This window comes from Manis pentadactyla, chromosome 1, assembly GCF_030020395.1.
Source record: "Manis pentadactyla isolate mManPen7 chromosome 1, mManPen7.hap1, whole genome shotgun sequence".
Classification (NCBI taxonomy): Eukaryota; Metazoa; Chordata; class Mammalia; order Pholidota; family Manidae; genus Manis; species Manis pentadactyla.
This window is the reverse complement of record NC_080019.1, coordinates 202,279,608-202,304,517: the sequence shown is the minus strand read 5'-3', so window position 1 is coordinate 202,304,517 and position 24,910 is coordinate 202,279,608. Positions and strand designations below refer to the sequence as shown.

Sequence of the window (24,910 nt, the reverse complement as noted above, 5' to 3'; positions counted from 1 at the left end):
CTCTTTAAAATCTGTATTTTTCTCTGGCTGAGACTAGAGCATATTCCTTGTATTTCTCAACATGGGGCTTACTTAGGGCTCTTGGGAAGCACAACACGCCAAGGGGCTGCACTACAAAGGCCGCTGGGGTCTGTGGGGCCCACGTGTAAATCTGTTCCACCAGGGGCTGCAGTAACGTGGGAGTTGGGGGTGGGGTGCTGTCGGGATCTTCTAAAATGCATGAAGAGTGGGGTGTCTGACATGTTTTTTAAATTCTAGGCTGGCAAGAGTCAGCTACTTTTTGGATCTTGTGACATCTCACCTGCTTTTGATTAGTTTATTAATTCATCCATTTGAAAAGGCTACCATGTACTATGCCATCTTTTTAGCCCCATGAACAAGACCCTTGAGGTCTGTCTGCACGGGGCTCTATATTAGTGGATGACAACAAACAAGTGAACAAATGGAGAAGAATTACTTTGCAGGTATCGAATGCAAATGAATGAAAAATACAGCATAGGCATGACGGGGGGAGGGAACAAGCTTGTTGAGGTCCAGGAAGGGGAAGGAGGCCAGGAAGAGGAGTGAGGTTCAGAGAGGCTGGAGGTTGTTGGGCCCGGCTGGGAGGGCTGGGTAGGACTGTGGGTTTTAGCCTCTGTGCATGAGGAAGCCACTGAGGCTGGTGAGTGGCGGGTCCGCTGTATGGAGCCCCTTTAGCCTGGGTGGGGGCCCAGCAGTGCCTGAGGCTGTACAATGCACCCAGGGCAGGAGCCCAGAGGGCAGGGCCGGGTCCCATTTGGGGAGCCTGAGCTCTGTGGGTAGAGGAAGGGCTCCTTTCCCATGCAGGGTGGGGTGAGCACCCAGCTTAGGAGGCATGCAAGCAAGGCAGACCACAGCGAGTCCATTTACGGGGCCAGGTCGGGGAAGAGCACAGGGCGCTGCGGCTCTTCCTGGTGCTGGGAGGGTGACAGGCTAGAGGCACTTCTGAAACAGAGACGGAGGTGGGCTGCCGATCCTACAGCCTGGCTGGGCGCCAGGCACTGCTCTGCTTTGTAAGGATTCCCTGGATCCTAACAGACTTCAGAGGTGGCTGCATTATAGTCCCAGCATTACAGATAAGGCAATGAAGCACAGAGAGGTTGAGTAACTTACGCAGGATCACACAGGTAGTAAAGAATGGGGCCAGGATTTGAATACAGCCTGTAAAGCCAAGATACACAGGGAGGTGAACTGAAGCCATCAGAAACGCAGACAGCTAGAAAAGTTGGGGAGGGTTATTTTAGTCTACATTGTCATAGATCCCCTGACCTTCCCACTGGTGGGATAAGGGGGTCAGGGACAGTGGCTAGAAGGCTGTCCAAAACTTACCTGCCCTGTGATCCACAACGCTGAGTCCCTCGCCAGGCCTCAGTCTCCCCATCCATAACACCACATTGGGCTCAAAATTCCCAGAGCAAGAACGTCTGTGCCAACCACTTACCTTCCGGGGTCCTGACTGTCTGTGACTTCATCTGTATTTGTGTCCCTCCAGGGCTGGCCTCTTTCCCCTTCTTCCAGCAGCTTAAACTCTGCCTTGGCAACAGCGACAGTCCCTTCGGGTGCTAATGATGTCACCTGTGCTATAAGCACCCCCTCCAACCACCCTGGCAGCCTTGGAGGAGGTGGTGGTTTATTCCAGGAGGGGAAACTGAGGCTCAGAGGTGCAGGGCTGGACACACTGCAGGTGGGCCTCAATCAGTAGCACCAGTGGAACCAGCCAGAGCAGACCCAGGAGTCTGCAGACTTGGGAGTGACTTGCGACTCTCACCGGCTCGCTGTGTGTGCTTGAGGCAACCACGTCCCTTCTGTAACCCTCCACCTGAGTGTCTCCGACCTCAGGAATACCTACCTTTGAGGAACATGCCGGGGCAGGACTGAAAGCCCTGTGTAAACTGTAAAGCACTCACCAAATGTGAGGAAAAATAGCCTCATCAAAACAGAACCCACATGTGGTGGATTTCAAAAAGGAAATGTTTATTTTCATGTTATAAGGTGATTACAAACTCTAAAAAAAAGCAAAGATGAATTTAAAATATCGATATACATATTTATCTAAAAAGCAAAAGAGGAAAAGAAAAACCCCACAAAATACAGGGATTCATATAATAAAACATTTATACACAAAAGCTTGTATACTGCAAGACTGAATTACACACCAAGGATCTTATTCAAATACAAATGTCCCTCCTCAGAAGAGTCTCTTGTTGGTTTTTTTTTTTTTTACAAAAGTTTAAAATATCTTAAAAATATTTTGAAGTTTTAAAAAAATGTCCTGATGAGCCAGACATATTTCTGGAAGGAGGCAAGACCCACGTTCTCAGCTTTCTCCTGTGCTAAATACAGTCAGTTGCTAGGGATTTGAAAATTAATTGGGTAAAAAAAAAATGGAGCCAACATCTCAATTTGAAGCCAAATATATAAAAAGATGCTCCCTCCCTTGGGGAACGTGTTCAGAACATGTCTGTAGTGACACCCACAAGAGAACAATGAAAACAGCTTCCTATTAAAACAAGATGCAATCTGAGGGCCAGGTATTGAGGGAGGGAGGTGGGCAAAGAAATGCTGTTCCCTGGCTCTGTGTTGCCCATACCCCTCTCCAAGTTTTGATATCTGGGTTTTTGTTTGCTTTTTTGTTTTGTGCTTGTTGGATTTTTGCACAGTGGTATTCACAGCATCCATGTGGACATCCGCCTGATACTGAGTCTGGGGCTGGATGGGACCTCTAGCAACCTTGAGATGGTTTTTCTCAAGTATTTTTTCCTGGCCTGTGTCTGAGGCTTGGGGAGAAGGTGCCTCTGCCTTCAGCACAGGCTGCCCAGGGCCTTTTGCCATCCAGAGGGGCAGTGCTGGGAGATGCTGGCTGGGCCACTGACCACTGTGTGGGGGCAGCTAGGTGACAAGAACACCCTGTGCTAGGATGAGTGGGGTCAACCACCTCATCACCACCATGGCTGGGGGTGTGCAGGGGATCTGGGGTGAGAACAAGGGAACAGAACAGAGGTACAGAAATGGGGCTCTGTATTGTCCCCAAATCATCCAAGGCCACTTCCTGCAGCCTGGGAATTTTCCACAGGACCTCAGGCTAAATCCTGCCATAAGGATTCTACCTCTTGCATACACCTGGCTTTGTTAGGCCCGTTTCCTCACATGCAGTAGGGACCTCAATGCCTGGCTCTTAGAGGGCTGCCAGTGCAGGGCCATGATGAACGGTGCTGCCTCTCCTACCAGAGGCCAGTCACCTGTCCCACCAAGCTACAGCCTGGGGTCCAGTTGGCCCAAGGATGGTCAGAAGGTGGGGGGTGCTGCTCACCTTGTCCCTGAATGCTGGGGACGAAGTGTTTCCTTCTTGTAAAGGGTCATCTTTGGTCTTCAGGGAGAACCCCAGGGAGCTGCACTCACCACTCACCACATGTGCCTTGGAGAACCTGCCACCTGAACGGACTCCAGACAGTCTGGTTCCAGGCCTCAGTGTCCCCACTTTACAGTGAGGTCCTGGAGGCCTCACCATCTCTGACCATGCAGGATTCTCGGCTGCAGGGACTAACATGGTCTGTGCTCAGCTGAGTGAAGCATTTCCCTGGGTGAGATCTCTCCTGGGGCCCTCACTCATTTTTGCAACATAAAAAATTCTGTTGACATCTCCCTTGCATCCATCCCTTCCATAGCTGGCTGCCTGGACTACATGCGGCATCAGAATTTCCGACCCACCCCAGAAGCAGAGCAGGTGGAGGACTGTTCTCTGGACAGGTGGACCAGAGCCATGGGCTCCAATGACAGTTTCCTTTATGTGGAGACATAGGTAAAAGCTGCACGTCATTACACATTGTACTCATAGAGCCAAGTTCTACGGATACACGTGAGCTAGGACTGGACAAGAAGGCTTGACTGGAGACAGGTGCCCTGGGAGACTGGAGGAATGGGCTTGGGGAAAGTGGCTGACCTTCCCTCCAGGTGGGGCCTGGGGACTTGGTCTACATGTGTCTTTGGTCTAGAATTTGGTCTGCGAATTTTAGAGTGAGAGGCCTTTCTCAGGCCATTTCCAGAATGTCATAATTTTCCGGCCAACCCTGAAATACTATAGCCTTCAGCAGGGGTCTGCATCCCTGGAGGGAAGATGCTGTAGCCTGAAATGACCACAAATGCCCAGGGAGCTACAGCTTGCCAAGCCCCCCTCATCCCCACACAGCACCTGTTCCCAGTCATTGACAGTGGTTAGTTTACTAAATAAAGTTCCATGACAAAGGAAAACAGGTCACACTGCTACTCAGTACAATTAGAAAAAAAAACTCAACAATAAAATCAAATCAGACACAGTGGAAACCATAAATACATAGAAAAACAGGAACACATTATAATCGTTAACGGTTTGGAATAGGGTTGGGTGTTGTTTGGCAGAGAATATGCTTTGGAAACAGTGAATGTGAGCGCTTGCCAGAGGCAACTGCCTCTGCCCCCTGGGCGGGGACCCCAGAGGCTCCTCCTGTCCTGAGCCTGGGGCGGGATCCGGGACGCAGGGCCGCTGCTCTGACCGAGCTGGCTGGCACCCGCCAGGCCCCCCAAGGCTGTCGCTCTGGTTTGTACGTGATGATGTTTCCGTTTAGATTCTGAAGATTCTGAACTTGGAAGTGACTGTTTACGTGGCACAGTTTCGGTCGAGATGGGGCTGGGGCGGAGGCTTGTCCGCACTCAGGATTGTAAAGGGGGAGTACCTTCCCCTGGCTCAGAGAGGAACACTGTCCCGCACCAGGCTCTCGGTCAGGCCGCTCGGGGGTGTCCGAGCCCCCGAGCGCCCCTAGCCTTCGAGCACGCTCCCTCTGCTCTCCCTGTCCCCACACATCCGACACCAGCCACTGCAGCGGCCGGCCGTGCAGTGGAGATTGACGACCCAGGTCAGCACCGAGGGCTGCACTTGCGCCCCAGCGGGGAGGAGCGACCTAGGGGCACTTCCCCCAGAACAAACCCTCTGCGAACCTCCAAAGACGCTCTTAGCACTTCCGGCAAAACGCGAGGGCGGCGAGGGCTGGGGGGTCTGGGGTGTCCCACCAGAGCCTGCGGGGGTTTCCCAGCCTCCGGGGGATGAGGGTGGAGAGAAGAGGGAAGAAAGGCCCCAACCCCAGGTCTCACCCCTCAGCCTTCACAAAATACGCCATGCTTCCCTCCCACAGGCAGCTCCAAGCTGCCAGCTGGGGAGCCCCAGGACCTGACGGGACCCCATTAGGGTGCAGCAGACCCACCCGGTGAGGTGGCAGCCCTGAGATCCCAGCCCCTGCTGGGCCGGGTCAGGCCTCCTCCTGGGACACCCCAGGAAGGACTGTGAAGACCCGGAGCCTGTCCCTACCAGCCCCCTGGGGCGCCCCCGCTCCTCGTGGGTGAGTGGCTCTGCCAGACGCCGAGGGTCCCTCTCACCACCCGCCCCCATCTCAGAATGAAAGGTGGGACTCTGCTCTTTGTGCGAGAGTTTCCCGGCTCTCAGCATCAGATGCTGCTGCGGGGCGTCCTCCTGCTCAGTCCGCGCCGTGATCTGAGGCTGGGTCATGACTCAGGCACCTCTCCTCGTGGCCGAGACCCGCGCAAGGAGGCGTCTGCTCCCAGCCCTCCTCCTCCAGCCCCGCGGGGTCTGGCCGGCGGCGGGCCCCTCTTCCTGCCGTTTGCTTCTCCTTGAGCCAGGTTGGAAGGTACTACACCTTCAACATGGGTCTGCCGTCCCAGGAAAATTCCACCTTGCATTTTCTCGGGCAGAACTTTCTGCCAGCTACACAAGCACCGAAGAATTGCTTTTGAAAACGAGATCTATTGCTGGCAAGGTCAATTCAAGTGGTAAAAGTGTTTGACAATCTCTAAATGTATATATAGTTATTATGTAAAAAAAAATACGAAGAAAAATTTACCAAGTTCCCATAAAATACATCTAATTCAGTATGAAAGCTCTGCCTCACCCCGGACATCTGCCCATGGGTTTTGGTTTTTGTACAAAATATCCCCAAATCAGAACAAAGTACACATATGCACAATACCGTACACACACACACACACACACACACACACACACACACACACACACACACACACACACAGAGTAACATTTTCTGTGACAATTAAAAAAAAAATCCTAGTGCAAATGTAAAGCTCTGTAAACCTGGTCCTATGAGAATCTAAGGTTAGTAAACAGCAGGCAGGCAGCCCCTGCGGCCGGGCGGGCTCACATCATGGTCTCCACGACGATGTGGGTGGGCTTCAGGAGCACGCCGTTCGCGGTGACGCGGGAGCTGGACGGCGTAGCCCCCTCGCGCTCCACGGCCCAGCGGTTGGGCTCCCTCGGGGTCAGCAGGTACTTGAGTCTCTGGAGAAGGAAGGACAGGAGCAGGGAAGAAGTCAGGCGGCCTGGCTTCCCTCTTCACCTCGACAATCTAACCGCTCCCGGGCCTGCCTGCCTGTGTGCTGTTTGGCCTTTGGCGAACCACTGCCCTCTCTGGGCTGCCCATTTCACCCACTGACAAATAAGGTTGTTGGACTAAGGTGCTCCTGAGGTCTCTCCAGGCCCTGAGGCAGGTCAGAATTCCTACTGGTAGCTTCCTGGGCCACCCCCTGCTTACACACCTCAGGGACAGGGGGGCTCACACCTCCAAGCACTGACTGCTTTCTCCTGTGGAGCTGAAACATGCCTCCTGTGTTTCCTGTTGCCCGATTTCTCTGACTTGGAAAGCAGCCCAGCTTCTGCAGTTCGTACGCCTGAGGCTGGGTGACTGTCCTGAGCCTCGCGTAGCTCTCACCTTGCGGAGGAGGAAACTCCAACTCCTCAGCTGCCCCCAAGCTGCATTTCCTTCCTCCTTGCAGACGGGTCTCCCCCATTTCCCTGCAGGTACACAGCCCTCCCTGCTGACGGCTGTGGACCACTGCTGGTGTCTGAGTGGCACCTCTGGACGGAGGGAGGCCAGAGGCTGGGCCCCATGAGAATCCCCACAGCACTTCCGGGCAGGGGCAGGTCGGTCCTCCCAGCTGGTTGCCTTGACCGTGGGATCAGTGAGGGAGAGGACCCCCCGTCCCTGGATGCCCAGAAAACCCACAGCATAACTGGAACTCAGACGCAGGGCTCCTGTCTGCCAGCCCACCTCCTGCCCAGTGTCCACTCAGACTTAAACAGGAAGCAGTTGAAAACAAGAAACCCTCCAGTTAGGCATAACCTTTTAATTTAGGTATATTACAATTGTTCTCTAAGCAGTTCATTAAAAACTACAATATTTCATTTGAATATCCAGATTTTTAACTGCTCTTTAAAAATTTCAAGATGGGGCAACCCCCAGGCCCACATCCTGCTTGGCAACAACTGGGGAGGGGGGCCAGTGGGGGAACGCTGAGTACACCACCGTTGTCCACACATTTCCATCTCCTCCACCTCACTGCCGGCCCTGCTGCAGTGGTTTCCCTCATCTGGGTGGCCTGCCTGGCCCTGGAGCAATGGAACCGGAGCCCCCAGATAAAGGACCAGGGGTGAAACGTGCCCCCCTTTGCCTCTCTGTACATCTGTACAATGGGGTGAGCACCCAGAAGGCAGGACAAGAGGCAAATACCACCAGGCAGCCCCCGGGGCTCCATTTACATGGGAGGTGTGGACACAGCTGGGATTCCCCCAGGACAGAGCTGTGGGTTTGCAGAGCCTGACTGAGTTAAGTTCATGGTCACCTTGGCAACCTATGCAAGGTGACCAGAGCACAGACAGACTGATGGCGGCTCTACTGCCTTCAGGGGAAGGGGCTTTGGTTAACGGTCAGGTTTGTGGGTGAGGACAGGGTGCAAGTTTGGGTGGAGTTGATTCCTTACCCACGTCCACACCAGCCCAACTCTGAGCAAACCTCTAGACGGGGTGGAACGGTATTTCAAAATTGGGCTTTGAAGGGATACAAGTTAGTGACTTGCTGGGCATGTTCCCCTCTGGCTCGTCCACCCCCCCAACCATGGCTGGGATATGTGATTGCCATGGGCAGGGACACATCAGAACAGACATCCAAGAACCTCTGCTGTGTCCCCCGATTAACCCTTTAATTTCTGGGTGGTAGGAACATTCTGGAATCCCCAGGGAGGGGCTGAGTTGGTGTCGGGTATTTAGATGGCACCTAGAAAGCTCAGGGCAGTAGCTACTACCTGTCTGTCCCCAGGCGCCCCCTCACAGTATTATACAAATGTTAGGGCCAATCAGTGTACTGGCTGAATCCTGGGGTCCTTCCCTGTGTCCTCTGAGAAAACACAGTGGGTGCCATGCTGCAGATACCCCAGGGGCCTTTCTGGCTCAGACAGACCCTGGCTTCATGTCCTCCCTGGCACACCCCTGCCTACTTCCTGTCTTGAGAAGGCTGGTCCCTGTCGGCCCTGCCTCCCTTCTCCCCCACCAGTAACACCTCCAGGCCATTCCCCTGCCCACAAGGAAACCAGCCCAGCCCAAAGGGGAGCCAGGGCCCCAGGACATCCTGGCTCCAGATTTTTTTAAGAGAATAACAATAAAAACAGCTCAGAACAAAACAGTACAGTCTTGGAGCTGGCCACAGCCCAAAGGTTAAGGCAGATTCTAAGAAAAGGATTTCTTGGAAAGAGCCCTGGCTGTTGCCACAGCCTGGGATCTCCAGTATTGTTGGAGGCATTTTGGGAAGGCTGGCAGTGGGAGGGGTCACAGGAGAGGAGACCGGCAGGCACAGAGGCCTGGAGGCCGGAGGCCGTGGGCAAAGGTGGCTTCTGAGGGTCAGGCAGCAGACGGAGGCACAGATCCAGGCAGGGGGACCCCAGCCTGAGCTGGGCTTATCTGAAACTTGGCTCCAGGGTAAAGGAAGGTCTCTGGGTGGAGCTCAGGCTTCCTCCCCAGCTCCTTGTCTCCAGCCTCACTGGCTTCAGAAGCGAGGGTTGCTATGCCCAGGAGAAAGCCCCAGCTCTCAGCCTGGCATCCCCAGCCATCACCTCTCCCCTTCCTCCCCCACCCCCAGCACCACTACTGCCCAAGTGCAGCCACACCCTTTGCCCATGAAGACACCATTGCCCATGCCTTTCCAACTTCCCTTCTCCACTTGGCAAATTCTTCCTCCTGCCCACAGCCTGCTCTGAATGCCACAAGCCTTCTCCCACGTGAACTGTTCTTTGTTCTAGTTCTGCCATGACGTCTCCCCTGCCCACCACCTCAACCACTCCAGGGGCAGGTGAGGCATCTGGCACTAAGAGAGGGCAAGCAACATGCCCAAGGTCACACAGCACACTGACAGCCAGCTCAGCCTCCCACCCCCAACCCAAGTCCAGCCCTGGAGAACCGCATGCTCACCATGAGGAACGGCCCTTCTGTCTGGCAGAGGCGGATGACCATGACTAGGGGGACACACACCATGGAGGACAGAGCCAGGCTCCAGCCCAGCCCAATGGCCCAGGTGGGGTACAAGTAGACTTTGTTGTAGGTCAGGGGTATGTACTTGACGAGAGAAAAGATAAAACATCCCTGTGGAGAGATGAGATGGTCAGGGGGGTCCTGGGCACTGGGTGCAGGGGACTTCCAGGACCAGGACAGGCCCCACCCAAGGGGTCTCAAGCCTTCCCTACTCTGTGGCATGAGGACCTCCCCCAGGGCAAATCTCACCAAGTCACTTGTCTGCTCAAAACCCTTCGGTGGCTTTGCAGTGCCTTCAGGCTGCTGTGCAGACTCCTCAGCCTGGCCAGGAGCCATGCCCTGCCCCCTCTCACCCAGCCCCCAGCGCCTTCCTCCCCACCTGCAGCCCAGCTACCTGGAACTCCTGCAGAACCTCCTCGGCTACCTGCCCCGGGGCCTAGTGCGGGCTGTTCTCCCTGACTGCGCCTCTCACCCCTCAGTCTCCTCACCCTGATTTAGCTCTTGATGGCCCCGCCTTGCCTGGCCAGGTGCCGCCCAGATGCAGTTAGGCGCCCATGCTTTTCCTTCCCCGAAAGCGTGTGGTTCTTTAGCTCGCAGCTCCCCTACCCGGCCTGCATGAGGATTGTGTCTGTCCTGTTACCCCATTTCTCTAATACCTGGTGGGCAGTTCCAGCTGCACACAGCAGGTGCACAATAAATGCCAGCTCCACGGCTAAAAGCCTTTCCTCCCTTCCCCCACTGCCAGCCACCCATCTCCAATCCCGAGCCCTGGGGCCAGTCCCCGAGTCCAGGTCTTGCCTTATTGGGTGTCCAGGCCCAAGGCCATGCCAACAGCTGGTGGCCATCAGCATCCATGAATGGTGTGGTAGGGTGAGCTCTGAGTCCCAAAGCCCTTGAAACCCCATTTTCCTGAGAAGAGCCCCTAAAGCTGGCTGGGGGGACCCAGGGTTTCTGTTTTGGTCAGAATGACATCATCTCAGGGTATAACCCCATACTGGCTTGGGTTGACCCACAATGTGAAAATGACTTAAATCTTTATTATCTAATAACTGGGGTTTGACAGGAAGACAGATCTAAGTCAGAGCTGGTGGTGGTGGGGAGAGCACCAGGCGGCAGATATCTTCCATGGGGCATCTACTGTATGCCTGGCCCTGGTGTGGGGTGTGGCTTAGATGTGGGAGCCTTCAGGAGAGGGCTGCTCTGGGCTCTCCCAGAGCAGGGAAGCTTTGTATCTGCCCACTTCCCACTGGGGTGACTTCATCCTAGCACCTTGGAATGCAGCCTGTCTCTGATCTCTCCAACTCCTCAGGGAGGGAAAGAGGAAGAGACTGACAGTCAGAGTGGGTAAAGAAAGGAGTTACCCACAAACAAATGTCAAGTGAGAGTAAGGACACGGGCCCTGAACTATTCATCTCCAACAATAAACTGGCCATGTGGTTACTGCTGGTACAGTTTCCTTGATTTGTGGGGACAATATGCACCTCAGATGAAAAGGCCAAAACTGTGTTAAGTAATAACACTTAACAGCCGAGGTTGTCTGCAGCCACTCAAGCTCCATTGCAGCGTCACCTTCAATTTTACGAATGGGGCAACCAGGGCCCAAGAAGAAAGGGATTTAAGGTCACACAGTGAGTTAATGGCAATAACTGGCCGGGGAGCAGAGGTCACTGAGGGGAGAGCCCATTCATCCTTCAGCACCTGGTTTCCAAGGCAAAGTGCACCTCTTCCACCTGCACTCCCCATGGCATGAGCCAAGAACAGCATGGCATTTGTCTTCCCTGCCATTAGCTCCAAGGCTCGCGACTGGTTCTGAACCCTGACAGGGAAGCAGCTTTGGCTGCAGACGACTTTCCTCTGGCCGGGAACTCCGAGCAGAACCTTGAAACAGGGTGCCTGGGCATGCTCCACAGCCACATTCCAGGACGGCAGGCAAGGGGATCTTGGTGGGGAGGTGCGCGCGGCCCGTCACTGCTCCTGGGCCCTGGGTGGGCACAAACCTTCCTTGCTCTTGGATAGCGTGCAGCATCTCTATGCTGGGACCCTCCCTCTCCAGCCAATCCCACCCTGCCATGGAAACATCCCATTTCCACGTCTACGTCATCCCCATCTCACACCCCAAAGGCCCCTCGGCTTCGTCAGTAACTCAAACTCATGAGCTCTGGAAGAGTTTGGGGAAAGTTTACGTGCTCTCTCATGGAACCCCTGCATTTCCCAGCATGCCCCAGGACACCTTCCTCTTCCAGAATGCCCTGCCTGTGCATAGACTGGCTCCTCTGCCAGGAATGCCTGTCCTGTTTCTCCTCCTAACAAGGTCCTACTCAGCCTTCAAAACCCATCTCAAGGTAACCTTCTGGAGCAGTCTGCTCCCTCTCTCCCAGGCACAGCCATCACTGGGCTTCTCACAGGCCAGCATTTAGCGGATGCTGAGTGAAAGAGGGATTAGCTGGTGAAAGTATCAAGCCACATGGTGAAAAGGCTACTACCCACAGCCACGCAGGAGAGAACTCACAACACAGAGAACTGGAGTGACCACGGCCCAGCTGTACTTCATCCAGGGCCCAGGCCGATAGCCGATCATGTCCTCAATGCCATCATAAAAGTTATCACTGCCTGCAAGAGACAGAGGTAGGTGGACGGTGACACTGTGTCCAATGCCAGCATCTGCCCTGGGAACTGCACAGGATGCTTGAGGGCCATGAGATCCAGGTCCCTGCATCTTTGTAATACCTGGACCCAGGTGTGGCAGATGTTTATCTGAAATTCAAATGTAGCTGGGTGTCCTGTCTTCTGGCAACCTTAGGCAGACCCCAAATGCTGGTGCAGCCAATCCAAGATGTTAAGGAGGTCAAAACGGACCATTCCTGGACTCCAGAGTAATTTAGTCATAGACAGACCCTAGCATAGCCAAGTTCTGTGTTTGTCAAAACATACAGTCACACCCTGCACCTTTAGCACAGACAGGGAGAATCTGCAGTGCAGCTACAACATTATTTCTGTAGGGAAGGCCTTTGTGTTCAACTCAATGGATTCCCCTTAAAATGCTCTGTCTCTGAAACTTCTAAACACAGAGGCCAAAAGGAGAGACTTAAGAAAGGATATGCCAAAATCTGCACTCACCATATATCCAGGCAATAACAAAACATTCAAAGAATGCAACCCACAAAAGGCATACACCACTAGCTGCATAGTAGTCAAAGAGTTGAAACACATACATGCCACCCTGTGAAGAAAAAAACCAAATGGTTGGTTTGTTATATGGTATCTAATTTCCTTAATATATAAAGAGCTCTGGCATATCAATAATGTAAAACCCAAAATAATAATGCAGAGAGGCTCTGACAACCTGATACATGTATAAAATAATACTCAAGTTCCTGTTTGACAAATTTAATTAAAACACACACACACACACACAGAAATATTAAAGTGAAACATTATCTTCCTTAGCAAAAAATGATGGGTTCCCTGAGGACTGCTTCCAAGGAGATACTTAAAACCAACTGTGGCCAACATAGAAGACTTCAGTGATATCCAGCTGCTCAGCGTGTGGACCTATGATTTGCATTTGGGGTGGGGAAGGTAGCTTACAAACACTTCCAGAAAAGCATTTATTTTTACTTTAGTAAGAAAAGGTGGTGATGTGAAACTCAGAGTATGGGAGAAAAAGCAACCCTTTGCTGGAGAATGCGGGGAGGGTGTGGAAGAGAGCATGCCTAGGCCCATGTTAGGTTTACATGATCACGGTATAGTTAAGGAACTTTTTTCTGACCTGCCTCTTGCTAGACATGCTGATCCACTGCTGCTTTATACACTCTTGCTATCTCCCTCTCTTTGCTTCTTCTCTCCATTTTAGATGCATCCTCCTATGGCTTCTGTCCACCCTCTGAACAGTGCACACTCCCTGTCAACCAGACAGGCCTGGGCACTGCCTGCAGTGTTTACCAGGAGGCCTGTGGGTATCCTTGCGAAGGTCCCCATCTCCCCTCCAGGCCTGAGAAGGGCAACTGCGCACAGCTGTGGCTGAGGAGAGTTGTTAAAATGGACTTCAGCTGAAGCACCCCTTCCCCAGGCCTGCTGGGGATGAGGGAGGGGCAGGGAGGGTGGCTGACCATGTCTCCATGGTACCAGGAAAAAGGAGTGGGGAGTTCAGGTTAACTGTTGGGTCCTGAGTGGCCTCCTGCTGTCCCCAGCATAGGCCAAGGGCATGCCCTGGGCGGGGAAGGACCCCTGGACTGGGCAGGGCCAGGTGATCACCCACCCAGCTGCTGCCTCCACTGGTGGGGAAGCAGGGAGGTGGTGTGGCCTTGAACTGATCTTTGATGACTATTTAAGGCACCAAGGGCCCTGCAAGCATAAGTCTGTCATGCCAGGCGAGAGAGCCACCTACCTCCGTCACCATCGTCAGCCCCAGCAGGTAGCTGATGCTACACATGAAGGCGATGAAGATTTCCCGACGGAAACCCTTCCTTAGGAAGGACGGGTAGAGGTCAACCAAGGACGTGATCTGTCCTTCAACTTCAACAAACTGGGTAGGAAAAGAAAGTAGTTGAAAGCCAGATGCCCAGCACTTCCCCTCTGCTGAGAGAGGAGACCCTGGCGCGCCTACTGGGGCTGGTCTTGTGGCTCTGCACGCTAAGTCCTGCCTACTGGTCACGGCACCGGTGGTCCACACATTTCTCCAAAAATTTCACACCTCCGCATCTCTGCTGAGGTGATCATCGTGTTTCCCTCATTGTTCAAGACTGAAGACTGACTGCTTTCGAGAAGTCAATGCTGGCCCTCTGCCCTGGCGTGAGTGTGTGCTCTGACACAACGGCTCCCCTGCTTTGGTCTTTGTTCTCTCTGTGGCCAAGGGCAGTGTCCCCTCATTCTGAGCCTCGAGCACCTAGCCAGGCCGGTCACATGAGGCTGCTCAGTAGACATGTGACAAAAGGGTGGGTAACCCAGGGCGAGCCTGGGCCTGTTTTTAACTCTTAGGGGACTGTGGGTCCATGAGAGAATTTTGAATGTGTGCATGCACACCCACACGCCTGCATGTGTGAGCCAAGTGCGGCCACTGACTCCAGGGCTCCTGGGCTCTGGGAACACATCTCTGAGCCCACAAAGGTGAAGCAGCTGATTTTAAAAGGCCCTTCCAAAGGTCATGTTCTAGAATCACTCTCCATCTTTCTAATCTTCCCATCTTCGCACCTAACAACTGATCTTGGAGACTGTCCCTTCTCACTACATGGAAGGCTGCCTTGCTTATTAAGCAGCAGCATAAACAAACATCTAAGCAGCACCCGGTGGGTGGTGTCCACCCTCTGAGACTACTGATCTAGGCAAGGACTCTTCTACGCCTGTCTTCTGGGCACCTGTGTCCGTAGCACAAACTAGAAGTGAAACTTCAGGGTTAAGGGGCATGTGAGGCATTTTACATTTGGGTGGCAACAGTCAACTTGCTCTGCCAACCAGCACGTCCGATGAGGCCAATGTGCTCTCTCACCTGGGAGAGGCAACTGGGAAGGACATTTCCCCAGCATTCCTACCAGTCTAACCCACAAACCCCACTGCTGTCTCCTCTGGAATGCATCACAGGAGGATCAAGGAATACAAACAAGGAGCAAACCCCTTTCATGTGCTGAATGCAGCAGAGAAATGACTCTGTTGCCAGGAATTCAGGGAAAGAATGACCCAGAGGCTCTTGAAACTGACCTAAAGAGAAGGGGCTGCTGTTTTGTCCTCTGCTTATGTATCAGCCTAAGGGGTTTTGATCCTAAACTACTACTGAGTTATAGCAAACCTGTGGCTCAAAGCATTATGCTTCAAAAGGAATTACAAAGGTTCTTTCCTTTCCTGAGATGGGGAAATTAAGGACAGGACGGTCCAGTGTCATGGTACGTCAGGGCCAAGACCAGCACAAGCCCCTTGTTTCCAAGTCCCCTGCATTTCTGGAGAACACACTCCTACCCTGACCCTCATGCCACCAGCCTCTTTAGACCCTCCTACTTAATAGCCATGTGACCCATGGCTTTCCCAAGCCTCAGTTTCCTCCCCTGTAAAATGCCTACTCAGCAGGGATTTTGAGAAAGATTTCAGATGAGAGTATATTGGCAATTGGGTCACTACTGGTAGGCCACATCAGGGCGCTGGGGCGGGAGAGCGGCTGGGCTGGGGGTGTGCATGTGTGCTCTGGGGCTCTCTGAGCTGTTGGTCCCTTGGGCAGGCCAGATACTGACAGGCACCTGCCTCCACGTGGGTGATGTCTCTACTCCATCTCACCAAGAGGCACACCGTGGTACAGTGTCTCCTAAGCCAGGGAGAGTGCTCCCTGAAATGCCAGGAGCCCTGGGGAGCACTTCTTCCACAGGGCAAGGCTCTCACTCCGAGGTGACAGGCCTCCGCCTGAGGCTGGCTGGGGGTCTCTGGGGAACCCAAAGGTAAGGCCAGGAGTGCATGAACTAGCCTGTCTAGGAACAGGCAGCCCCAGGGCCTGGCTGTGGTGCATATCCTTAGGCCGCTGTGTGTGGCCTTGGCTGAGTCGTTGTTCTCGCTAAGCCTCAGTTTTTTCGGCTCTAGAGGGCAACAGTTGTACATTAGGATAGCTGCAGATTAAGGAGCTAACATATAAAAAAGCCAGGTTTGGGGGGCAGGGGAGTGGGAAGTTCGTCTTTGATGGGAACAGTTTCAGCTGGGGAAAATGCAAAAGTTCTGGAGCCGGATGCTGGGGAACGGCTGCACAACAATGTGAATATACTTAACGCCACTGCACCCGATATTTAAAAACCATCAGTTTTACATTGTATTTTGCCACATGCATGCACAGAAAACACCTGGCACAAAGCCTGGCCCACTCTGCATGACAGCTCTGACTGTCACAGTGCTGGTGGCATGAGAGGCGGTCATCAGCATCTGCACAACCTCCCCCCACGTCCACGAGTTCACATACCAAATGGATGCAGAGGAGGGATGCCAACCCTGGCCATCAGACCCCTGAGACATGGTGCCCCCACTCCCCAGGTTCAAATCCCACCCATGCCCCTTACTGCCAGGTCAATCAGGCAGACCGCTGAAGGGCTCTGAGCCTTGAGTTCCATGCTCCAAAGCAGGAAGACAGCGGCTCCGCTGAGGCTGCCTGAGAGAGCTCACCAAGATTCCCCAAGGGCGCCAGCCACCATGGGGCCTGGCTCAGAGGTGCACATCGTCAGTCAGATCCCACCTGCCTCCCAGGGCGAAAATCTAATGAATACCTCTGCTCTGCTCACTCAGGAAGCAGTTCTGACAGCCCAAGAGGCCTGTTTTAGGCCCACGGAGATGTCACGCTTTATCATTTATTAACCTCCGTGGTTTGTTTTTTGCTTCCCCTTGGAGCTCTGGAAGAAGTTATAAAAGCCATTTGCCTGGGACCTCTGAAGGCCAAACTCATTAACTAGGAATGATTAATGGATTCTCTTGCTGTTTGCACAGATCAGGCCCATCAACAACAGCACAAGTATTTTGTTTTCAGTCTCCCCAGTGTTTGCCTTCTGTCTCCCCGGCTAATCCTGGTCCCCTTTCTGCCAAATCCTTCACTCTGTTCCTGACCTAGCTAGCGGACTGCACCGCCTCCTCTCCTCTGCCTGACCTTCCAAGGCTTTCCTCCTCCCTGCTTCTAAGTCCCTCGGGACCCGCCTGGGCTTTGAAGCTGCTGCCCATGGGGCAGGTGGCAAAGTGCTCTCCTGACCGGGCCGCAGGCTGCCACTTCTCCCGGGGCCACAGCTGACTAAAGACTTTCCATGAGGCAGTGGCAGACCCATGGGAGGCTGCAAAGCGCCTGCCTTTCAGTGACTGACCTTAGATGGTGGCCCCTGAGTGGCACCACCTGCAGGGCTCCGGCCTGGGCACCCGACCAGCCTGCCCTGTGCACCCTAACTTCCCATTCCCAGAGTCACGCCTGTGCTCTGAACTCATCTCAAGAAGGCCCCAATGAAAATACACATATCTCCGGGAATAGGTACCCCAGGAGCTCATTCTAACCATCCCCTGGGCACCACTGACTATTCCCTGTCAGGCACAGGGCCTGGTGCTTCATGCAAGGCAACATAGGTAGAATCAGGCCCATTTGCCAGATGAAAAAACAAGCTCAGAAGGGGGGAAAACATGCCCCCCTAAATAACAGCATAGCGGGGGCTTGGAACCATGTTACTTCAAAGCCAGACACAGCCCCTGGCTGGTTCTCACTGACATAGCTGGTGGAGGCCTGAATCCTGCAGGGATGGGATGTGGGGATTAGGAGGTGCAGGGAAACAACCCTGGGAAGGCCTGACCCTAGAGGGCAAAAGCCAGACAGCCAGAAGACCGGGACTTTTAAGGGGGTCCCCACTGCTTAGCTGCTTCCGAGGCACTGGAGCACCGGGTTTCACTGTGTGTGCAGTCAAGCTTGCCTGCTCATGTGACCTGGGAAACACAGACCACCAGGCATGGCTTAGGCTTCTCTGGCCGCACCTAGGACCACCCGTGCTGGCCTGGGCACTGATGCTGGTCCCTTCCCCGAACCGCCCATCTGCGCGTCACTCCTATGCCCTGGCCCGATCCACCACAGGAGCCCGTTTCTGCTTGGGTTGGCCTCTAGTTCCCATCTGTGGCTTAATTTTACCCACACCCTACACATGTCCGTTTCCCCTTGCTGGAGTCAAAGACTTGAGCCGTGGGGCACACGTCCTCCTCTTCCTACCCTGAGGCCTTTTCCACTCCCGGGGTACCCAAGGAACCCTTGCTGGCTGACGTTACTGCCAGTCAGATGTAAGGATGGGAAGGGGTGTGACCACCTCACACACACCAGAGGCTTTTCCAAAACCAGGTTGCCCACAGGCAGCCCCTCCCTCAGGTCATCTGCTCTGTCTGCACTTACCTGGCTATCCAGTCCAAGCAAGAGAAGCATAATAAAAAAAAGAATGGACCAAAACGTGGGCAGTGGCATCATCGTCACAGCTTTTGGGTAGGCAATAAAGGCCAGGCCAGGTCCTAAAGGGAAGAGAAAATGGGGGGGGCAGAAGGGGAGCCACATGAGTGGCCGAGCCATGCCCAGTACTGGAGCTCATACAAAGAGGCTCGGGTCTGAGGCGGGTCTCCCAAACCCAAACAGGGAGGGGCCAGGTCTGAATTCCTGCCTGGGGGATGAGTCCAGGCCTCGCTCACTTAGGGCGGGGCTCACCCGGGCTCAGGCAGGGCCCCGTTTTAGCATCTGTCTCCTACGCAGTGCACAGCAGCCTCCTCACACACCAGGATCCGACGGACACTGGTTATGTCAGGCAGGAAACGGGACTGAGCCTGGGACTCAGTCTCTCAACTTGGAAGAGGGACCCCCGCATCCCAACCACAACAACCACACCACCATTTGCTGGAAGGAAGCAAAGGGGGAACATGCTGGTTATCTGACTACTGAAGTCCCCATTTGCAAAGAAAAGGCTTCTACTTTTGAGTTAATGACTAAACCACCACAAGAGAAGAAAAAAGAGCAGAGAACCTCTCTCCCCTGAGGTGCACCCGCACTCTGACCGCACTGTCAGAGCCCAGGCCTGGGAGACCCACGGCCCACATCCCACCATCTCCTCCACATCAGCACATAGGCTTGTTTCTTGGGCCTGTTTCCCCACCCGAGAAGGGAGGGGCAGGTCACCATAAATGACTCCCAAGGACCCTTCTCACGTTCAGATTCTCAGATGCTGACACCATCTGCCTAGAAAAGGTTTCAGGTTTCTAAAGAGTGGTCTCTGACAGAATCCAAAGGCACCCCCATCAGCTCAGGGGGTGCCTTTCTCACTGGAAACATTTCAGAGAAATAGAGAAATGTTGTCCTGCCTCCAGCTGGCCTGAGAGAAGACGCCAGGGTGAAGACCTCAGTTGTTCCTGAGACCTGAGGGTCCAGGGGGCGGTTGAAGCACCCCAAGAAAGGGCCTGAAGGGCCGGGCTACAAAAATAAAATCCCAACTTAAAAAAAAAAGATCAAGAAAGGTAAACCAAAAGGGACTGGAGGGCGATATATTTAAAGCAGATACCAGAAATCAAACGAGTGGCTTAAGAACGGCAGCAGCAAAAACTTCGAAATAAATTGGAGCCAGAAATCACACCGTCCAGTGTTAACCATAAATGCGGCGGCAAGGGCAGGCCCGTCAGCGGTCCAGTCCACCCGACTGAGGACCACCTGGCCGTGTCCCGGTCTCCCGGGGGGCAGCGGCAGAAAACCCCACGAGGGGTGGCGGAAGGGACGCTCGGCCCATCCCCAGGAGTCCAAATTGGAAGAGGAAGCTGTGCTTCCACCCGGGTCCTCCCTGCATGATTTGGCCCTGACTGGTGAACGTCACTGCATGCGGAATCAAGTCCAGCTGACTGCGAGACAGATGTAAAATGGGGCCCCTGCCCCCTATCCCCCACCCGCCGGGTTCTGTGAGTTCTCAACAGGCTCGTTTCTGTATTTGTTTTGCCTTTCACAAGCCAGCCTCTGGGAGAGGGTCTGAGCGCCTTCCTCTAAAAGCGCACGGTGAACTACAGAGAGAGAAGTCCGTGTGAAATAACGCAGCTGCTCCGAGCACCTATGTCTGCCTCTCCGTGAGCAGAGACCACACCACTCTAGTTTCGTTTGCACTCCGCTCAGCTATATCATTATCTTGTTCAAATGCACTTAGCTCAATATGGTGCTTGTTAAAAGTGTATGAGAGAAATAATCACCCTTGGGGGTGTTTGCTGTTCAGACATCACCTTGGGGAGTAAATGACAAGGTCTTTGAAGTGGACAGGAAGAAAGCAACCTAGGTTGACGATCTAGGTGTCCACACAGAAAGATCTCTTATATGTATTGATACGTATCTCTCACCAAGAAATTCACCCCATGTTCCTGGAGATTCCCAATCAATCAGAATTGGTTTGCAAGCCCTCAACTGAAAAAAGCCACCTGTAAACTGAGGTGTAGAATGTCTCCCCTTCATCACTCTAATGGCCGAACTGCCAAGTAGGCGTGGGTATTTCTGTTATTACTTTGTGTCCTCAGTCTCTGGCCTCACTTTTGGGTGCTCTCAGGGAAAGCCACCTCTGCCTGAAGGTCTCACTTGGGATTGGGGCAGTGGAGAGATGTGTGGGGCTGAGGCTGGACTGGCCAAGCTTGTCCTGCAGTGTTGGGGGTATCAGAGCGGTGAACATCTTTGCCAGGTGAGGAGGGCCGGGGGCTGAGGTCAGAGGAGGCCAGATGCACTCTTACACAGAAAGGGCCAAAGGTTGTCACGTGTGTCCAGGGTGGGATGGGGGGTGGCAGGAAGGGGAACGCCCTCATTTTAGAGGGGCCTGTCCAGCACATGGTGGGCACCCTGTCCAGGCAACCACAGCTCTGACCCTGACCAGCCTGGGGAAGGCCTTGCTCTCCAGCCCTCGTCTGTGGAGCAGACATCTGAATGCGCAGTGCTGAGGTCCCTTGACCCCCATGCTAGGGTTCTGTGGGTGGGGAGCCAGGACACTGCCCTGTTTCCAACAAGGGACAAGGGCACGGGCACGGCTGGGACTCCAGCAGTTCCTGACCCTGGTCTGTGGTGGTTCCTGGAGTTAGGACCTTACATTTTCTGGACTGAGACACCTTACATTCTCTGTCAATGACCCTTACCTGCCTCCAAGTGGCACCAGAGAGGTTGTGAGAAATCAGGTCAGATGGAGCGGAGGGTGGTGCAAACACTAACAAAACCTTCTAGGTAACTGACGACCACAACCACCCTCCAGGGGAATTGGGCAGGTTGCAGAAGTACGGAGAAGCCATAACAGTGGACTTCGAAGAGCCTGGGAGCCTAAGGTCCTCATTCCCACATCTAAGCCACCGCAGTTTTAAATCTGCAGGTCTAGGACTGAGGGCATCCATGGGCATATCCTAGAATTTAGGCACTTGAGATACTATGGTTCTGAGGCTCTATGAATCTAGCAACTGAAGACCTCATAATTCTCAGTTTCCAGAACCATATTGGTAGAGCTCCAGGGTCCCAGTCTAAGATCCCAGGCTTTGCAGAGCTTATGATTTTAGGACCTTTTTCTCTATTTAGGGGTCCTTGGAAGCAGCAGCCCACCAACAGAGCCCACACCTTGAGGGCATGGTAGATGCCCCCCAAACCCACCCCCAACAGGATCTGTCCCCATCCCAGAAGGCGGCCTGCCACGCCCACTCTGTCTCCCTGCCCCAGTGCCTACAGTGGTGCCTGACACAGGGCAGAGCCACCATCAATAAACACCGGTGAAACAAATGAATGGGTTTGCTTAGAGGGAACACGTTGGGAGCAAAGTGCAAAATACAGAAACCAAAGCTGAGAAGGTGGTGATGGAATGCTGACTGGTGGCTGACTTGAGCCTGAGTTAGTAAGTGGTTTCTGTTGCTGAAACCAGGAGTTTGCTGGGGATGGAGGGCGAGGGACAACAACCACATGAAGGTAGCTAAATATTCCCCCAACCTAACCAACCCCCATGTTTCGGCTGTCCCTGGGGCCAAATTGCAATGAATGTATTTAAAATTTAGCTTTTGTACTCTTTGATACTTGGGGGACATCTTGATGGGGGGGGTCCATTTTGGAAACCAGGCTCGTCCCCCCCCAAAAGCCCCCTGGGGTCTGGCTTCATGCCTGCAGTACTCATCTTGCACACTAGGTGGCAGTGCCCACCACCACTGCCACCGATACCACCATACCTGACTCAGCCACATCAGCAATGTCCACCCCTTGCTCTTGTGCCATGAAGCCCAGGATGGAAAAAATTGCGAAGCCAGACACAAAACTGGTACCACTGTTCAGGCATCCCAGCAGCATACAGTCCCTAAGTTACACATATGTCAGGGAGCAAGTTAATTCACAACACAAGGAAGCCACGCTCCCTACTCTTCTCTTTTTTTCTTTAAACATCATCATTTCTAAGGTCTGCCAGGCCCACTGGCCCAACACTTGCCTGTAGGAATTGTACTTGTACTTGTTGTAGCTCCCCAGCGAGGTCATGGCCCCCAGACAGATGGCATAGGAGAAGAATATCTGGGTCCCAGCATCGATCCACACCTATGGGGGTACGAGGGGAGTGGGTGGCAAGGAAAGAGAGAGGAGAGCCATTAGAGCGGGCTTCCTGGAGGAGGCAGTGCCGGTTCCGGGCCGCCAGGCACCAGAGGACTGCACCTTGAAAACTGCAGTCTCAGCTGTGACTGGAGCACCTGTGCTGGAGTCCAAGGTGCCTTTTATGGCAACACGGTGCTACAAGGAACTCAAGAAGCTGAAGACCCCCAGCCCAGTCACACTTGGCATCAGGACTGAGAGGCTGGCTTTAGTAGCAATGGTGTGGACAAGTAAATACAACTCTTGGAGCCTCCGTTTCATATCTGTAAAATGGGGTCTGCTGCCCTGCCCCAGGTGTTTTTCACTGGTTCCAAGAGAAAAGGTTTAGCCCAGGGCCAGACACATGGCAAGCCTGTAAGTCAAGGCTGCTATGATTACTGTCATTATTACTGAGTGTGGAACCCTGAGTCGGAGTGCAGAGGAATTCCTAATGGATGATGCAGGCCGAGCTGCTGTACAGCACGGCCAGCAAGCAGCTCCTGACGGCCGCAGTGCTGCCTTCTCAGCTGTCCTCTGATGCTGGCCAAGCCTCCCCAACCTCCCTTATCGGAGGTGAGGACAGAGGGGAGGAGACCCATGGCAGCATAGGTCCCTGGAGGCAACCCGAAGGCTGAGCATCCTGGGACATACATCCCTCAATGGGCCAGTAAGATCTCCCAGGCTTTTCTCCAACTCACTGCAGCCACATAGCTGAGTGCCAGGAGGCAGGCATTTAGTACTTGCCCCTCAACCTTCCAAGAGGTCATCAACCTTCAATTCCACCCTTGGCCAAAGAAGCCAGCAGCTCCCGCAGGCTGACTCTCCCGCCCACATGGAGCAGCCCTCCGGCCACCGCAGGCAGAGGCCAGAGCCAAGAAGAGTAAGTAGCTCATAAAAAGACTTCTCTCCCTTACCTGGCACACTGCCTATAGAAGACTCTATAATCAGCCTGTCTCAGGAGTCCTTGACATGAAAAGATACTCAGCTGGAAAGGCCCACGGGCACCGTGAACAAGCCGCCACCACCCAGTGGAAAAGTACTAGGGGCTGATGACCCGTTAGAGCTGTGCAGTGAAGAGCCACGGAAACTAGGCTGCCTGCGCAGCTTCCCTACGGGTGGAGGGAGGGCAGGCTGTGCTGCAGTACCTGTGGGTCCTCGAGGCGGCTGATGTCAGGGTACAGGTAGAACTTGATGCCTGCGCCTGCACCAGGCAGCGTCAGTCCACGGACCAGAAGCACCAGAAGCATAGCAAATGGGAAAGTGGCTGTGAAGTAGACAACCTGCAAGATACAAGGAGGATTCAGTGGGGCCCGTGGTATCAGCTGCTGCTGGTAAATTCGAGCATCCTCTCCAAGGCGGGGATTCTGGAGCTGGGCTTGCCATTTCAATTGCTCTGTGACCTTGGGCCTGTTGCTCAACCTCTCTGGGCTTCAGCTGCCTCACCTGTAACTTGGCTATAATACAAGTGCCTGCCTCATAATTTACTGATATTCGATGACAAAGTCCTATAAATGTTTATTGAATATCTAGGCTCTGGAAATACAGTAGTGGACAACTTAGAAAACAAACCCATGTCAGTAAAACTTATATTCTAATGAGGGAAAAAGGAAAATGTAAAATAAAAACCTAATAAATATGTATGCAAAAGGCTTCGCCCACTGTTTGGCACACGGCACTTAGCTGACATATTAGCTAACACTGCAACTGTTAGAATGACTTTTCTGGCTCAGAATCAGCCAAGAGTGGGTTCAAATCCCTGTCCTCTCACTTGCTGTGTGACCGTGAGCATGAGGCTTAACCTCTCTGGGCCTGTTGCCTCATGTATATGAAGAAATGAGTAATAAAAGGCCCTCGAGGTGAGGATCCAATGCGATAAGGCTGTTAACACCATCGAAACAGCACTGGCACTTAGGTACTCAAGAAAAGGGGTCTTGGGTTGGCATTTTGATTTTTGTAGGAAGCACATGTAACTTCTGGGAAGGAAATGAGGCCTCTGAAGCCCCTCAGCCAGGATGGGAAGGCCCTCTACTTCCTCAGGGTCATGAAAGACCCCCAGCCTTCCCTGGGCCGCACAGCACACCCCAGACAGACCAAGGCCAGTGCGATGGGGACAGAGGTGACCCAGGCTGCACCTCTCCATCCCCGAAGGCCTGCCCCACTTTTCTCTCTTCTTCCCGTCTCCAAACAGAATGGAGTTTTCTACCTTTTTCTTCGACACAAGCAGTTTCAAGGCAGGGCTTCTGCCTGGGAGGAGCTCAGAGGTGTGTGGCTGAATGGGCGGTGAAATCCTCTTACTTCAGCAGAGCACTAGCTGAGCAAGGACTCCATGAGCACAAACCCATTTCATGATCACCACACCCCAAAATGATCACCGCAACACAGGCAGGGCTCAAAGACTTGCCCAAGTCATCTGTGGAGCACAGGGCCCTGCGGAGCCCATGGACGGCCGACCACCTTGCTCTGAGCAAAGGCATGAG

At 53.6% G+C, this 24,910-nt stretch overlaps 1 protein-coding gene across 4 annotated transcripts in view; it reads right to left on the bottom strand.

Moving 5' to 3' along the window:
- Window positions 1-1,971: 1,971 nt before the first annotated feature.
- Window positions 1,972-24,910, bottom strand: part of SLC6A6 (solute carrier family 6 member 6) — a 79,015-nt gene continuing 56,076 nt past the window's right edge. For 3 of the 4 annotated variants that reach the window (XM_057506211.1, XM_057506215.1, XM_057506218.1), the window contains 10 exons: window positions 23,579-23,713; window positions 22,300-22,403; window positions 22,046-22,170; window positions 18,246-18,358; window positions 13,764-13,901; window positions 12,494-12,596; window positions 11,886-11,986; window positions 9,317-9,487; window positions 6,789-7,022; window positions 1,972-6,358 (listed from right to left, as the gene is read on the bottom strand). In XM_057506211.1, the coding sequence (XP_057362194.1) occupies window positions 6,218-6,358; window positions 6,789-7,022; window positions 9,317-9,487; window positions 11,886-11,986; window positions 12,494-12,596; window positions 13,764-13,901; window positions 18,246-18,358; window positions 22,046-22,170; window positions 22,300-22,403; window positions 23,579-23,713 (1,365 nt within the window). In that variant the 3' untranslated portion in view covers window positions 1,972-6,217. The remainder of the gene's footprint in view (window positions 6,359-6,788; window positions 7,023-9,316; window positions 9,488-11,885; window positions 11,987-12,493; window positions 12,597-13,763; window positions 13,902-18,245; window positions 18,359-22,045; window positions 22,171-22,299; window positions 22,404-23,578; window positions 23,714-24,910) is intronic. The other variant, XM_036911475.2, reaches the window with a different exon arrangement.